The 3,560-nt window shown below is 43.7% G+C and overlaps 1 protein-coding gene across 1 annotated transcript; it reads right to left on the bottom strand.

Moving 5' to 3' along the window:
• Positions 1-2,665: 2,665 nt before the first annotated feature.
• Positions 2,666-3,055, bottom strand: LOC144485067 (histone H2A-like). The gene has a single exon (XM_078203367.1). The coding sequence runs from the start codon at positions 3,053-3,055 to the stop codon at positions 2,666-2,668; it is 390 nt and encodes a 129-aa protein (XP_078059493.1).
• Positions 3,056-3,560: the final 505 nt, after the last annotated feature.

The raw sequence follows: 3,560 nt of genomic DNA, 5'->3' as shown, positions 1-3,560 counted from the left end.
TTTTTTAAACTCAGTAAGCTGGGGGACATTGGAATTCTCTAGCCCAGAGGATTGTGCAAGCTTAGTCATTGAGTATTTTTAAAATACACATTAACAGGTTTTGAAATGCCAATAACATAAAGGGATCTGGAGATAGAGTGGGAAAAAGGCATTGAAGTGTGTGATCAGATTGGATGGTGGAGCAGGCTCAATGGGCTGAATGGCCCACTCCTGATCCTATGGTCCTATTTTGGAGGGAAATGAGAAAAAAATCAGCCTCTCGTGCTTTTCAATTCTTGGATTAAAAGTTGTCTCTTACTTTGGGAACAGTGTGGGGCTGAATACTTCTCTTTGTGACAATGAGCTGGCAGTATTTCTGTGCTTTGTGAGTGAGACTGGAACTGCTTTGTGTTGGAACTGGCTTGATGAAATTGTGCTTGCATCGAGGAATCATTTGGTTCCTTCAAATATCTGCCTGCAAACAGAAAAATAACTGACTTAACTGAGGAACAGATGAAATAAAAGATATAAAATCTATCAATATAATTTTTCAAACACTAATTATTAGGAACCATCGTAAAAGAAAAATCATCAGCACAAACAATGTTTGAGATCATTTCAGTAATACACCAATCTGCTTCTGCTCATTGGGTGATTGGAGCGGATGTCAAACAATTTTGTGACATTCAGAAACAGCCCAATCCATGCACTGCTCCTTGAGTTGAGCTGTGCGAAGCAGCAGTAACTTTTGCACGGGTCAGATATCTATTTTCAGTTCTCACTTTCATTAAATATCGAAACACAAACAATCATAGAAAGAACCTCAGAAAGGTTGCAGCACAGATGGAGGTTTTTCCACCGATCTTGTCACACCCAGGCAGTGCCGGATTTAGACTTGGTGAGGCCCTAAGCTATATAAAGCTTGGAGGCCCCTTGTTAAAAAGTTACACCAAAAGGTCTCACAAAGGTGCGTGCCAAAACAGGACCTTGGGTCGCCATAAAAGAATTGAAAACCTTTTAATTATTTAATAGCAAGGTATTTAAATTGAAAAATACAAATTATTTTCAAATGAGTGCATTTACCAATTACATATTTATCATTTGGCTGGCTTGATATCTCTCATAGATTTTGGTAATTTTTTGAGTTGCTCTTCAAGCTGGTGCTTTCTTTTTCTTTTCTGGTATCCACTCCTTAAATGTTCTCTTCATTGTAAACCTTCTGAAATTTTGTGAGGCCCCTGCGGATTGTGAGGCCCTAAGCTGTAGCTTGTTTAGTTTATGCTTCAATCTGGCACTGCACCCAGATGCCCTGTCGAATCTCACCTTCCAGCAACAGGCCTAGAGTTTACAACACTCAGAGTACTTACAACTGGAAATTGCATTTCACTCTCACGTCAGGAGGTGCTTGGGAAAGCCGAGTCAACAGCTTCAATCACACTCGCTGCGAGCGGGGTTCGAACCTGCGCGGAAAATCCGTCATTGAATTTGAAGTCTAACGCCTTAACCACTCGGCCATTACAACTACTTATTTGTCAGAATGATGCAACCACCCCAGTAACGTTTATATTTACATCATCAGGCACCAAGATTATTGAGATTACAATCAGTGAGTTAAATGTGTTCCTTCCCCTTTTGTCTCTGATTGAGAACTCATTTATTAGTTCAGAGATTTCTTCTTCTATTTGAATAACTTTTCATAAAAAAGAATTGAACCCGAATTTTATGTCCGAAAGATAAAACTGCTTTACTTAGTCGTCGAAATTTGCGTTTGAACTGTTTTTGTCCACTCAGTTTAAAACGCAGACCGTGGATAAGTTTCCGCAGCTAACTACCCAGCCTCCAGCCTTCAGAACAGTGACCACGACACCACACAACCCTGCCACAGCAACCATGGCATTTGCGACCAAATAAACCTGTTGGACTTTAACCTGGTGTTGTGAGACTATTTACTGTGCCTATCCCAGTCCAACGCCGGCAACTCCACATCATGGTTAACATTTGTAGCGCAGACAATTTGAGAGCAATTTTATTGGATCTGCTTTGACGAAGGGTCATCTGGACTCGAAACGTCAGCTCCTTTCTCGCCTTACAGATGCTGCCAGACCGGCTGAGATGTTCCAGCATTTTCTCTTTTGGTTTGATTGGATCTGCGATCATATCAGATTACTAGACTTTCTTCCCCTAATATACTTTCTCTATGAATAGTGGTATTCACAGCTGAGCTCGGAATTGATGTCAATTAGGTTCAGAGTATGAAACGTGTCTCTCAGAAACCCACTGGCACAGATATAGTCATTGCAGAGACACTTGCACATGAGGACAGATAATAATTCAACCTGTTTTCAGATAAAGTGAGTGGCTCTGAAAATTCATGATTAAAGACAATGCAATTATCAGTTGCATCACAGACTTACATTTCAAAGAAATGATATTGGAAATAGGATCATTTCAGTTCACTGGGATAGTTTCCCCAATAAATAGCAGCAAGTTGCAAACATCAAAATACTGTTTGTGTCAATAATTCCGTGCACAGAGAACACTTCGGATCGATAAGACAACGTGGGAAACAGCTGTGCTGTGAATAGCAGTGCAGAATCTGACCGATAGACACCAGGTCGCCCTTTTTCAGATAAAGTGAGTGGCTCTGAAAAGAGCCTTTGGGTTATCAGATTAAAGAATGGTCGCTTCACTTGCTCTTCGCGGTCCCAGCGCTGCTTTTCTTGGGCAGCAGCACGGCCTGGATATTAGGCAGCACCCCGCCCTGAGCGATGGTCACCCCTCCCAGCAGCTTGTTGAGCTCCTCGTCGTTGCGGACGGCCAGCTGCAGGTGTCTGGGGATGATGCGGGTCTTCTTGTTGTCCCGGGCCGCGTTCCCGGCCAGCTCCAGGATTTCAGCGGTCAGATACTCGAGCACAGCAGCCAGATAGACCGGGGCTCCGGCACCCACACGCTCAGCATAGTTGCCCTTTCTCAGGAGCCTGTGAACACGGCCCACCGGGAACTGCAGTCCAGCCCGGGAGGAGCGAGACTTGGCCTTGGCCCGAGCTTTCCCGCCGCCCTTTCCTCTTCCAGACATTTGCACAATCTCACAAACACTTTCACAAAGAATCAGCAATTTCTCCAGCATTGACTGTTCTTATAAACTGACAGCTCCTCTGATTGGCCGCTGCTCTATTCACCTCATTTGCCTATATTCTTCACCAATCAGCTCACTGGAAACAGAAGAGGGCGGGATTTCCCCACAACAACCGGCAGAAGCAGAGAATTTGTCCATTTCCAAAAGCCGCCAATTTCATTGTGGGAAAGGAGCGAATTCAAATCAATGTCGCCCTTAGTCAGAGATTTCAAATCCCTTCTATTGATTTGCTTTTATTCAGCTCTTCCCGTCACCAATCGCAGGCGCGACTTTAACATTTTCTTTCAATGTGCTTCATTCTCCTATCGCTTTCTAACTGTCCCGGGCGGGAATCAATCCCTGTTCACAGCATTCCCAGAAGGAAAACACTCCGTTTAGTCTTCAATCAGAACCCAGTGTCCTTCACTGAAAACAGGGAGCCGGATCGAGTCCTCACACTGTCCTT

This window comes from Mustelus asterias, unplaced genomic scaffold (genome assembly GCF_964213995.1).
Source record: "Mustelus asterias unplaced genomic scaffold, sMusAst1.hap1.1 HAP1_SCAFFOLD_152, whole genome shotgun sequence".
Lineage (NCBI taxonomy): Eukaryota > Metazoa > Chordata > Chondrichthyes > Carcharhiniformes > Triakidae > Mustelus > Mustelus asterias.
Note: the sequence above shows the minus strand (reverse complement) of the source record. Positions and strands in the feature narration are given on the sequence as shown.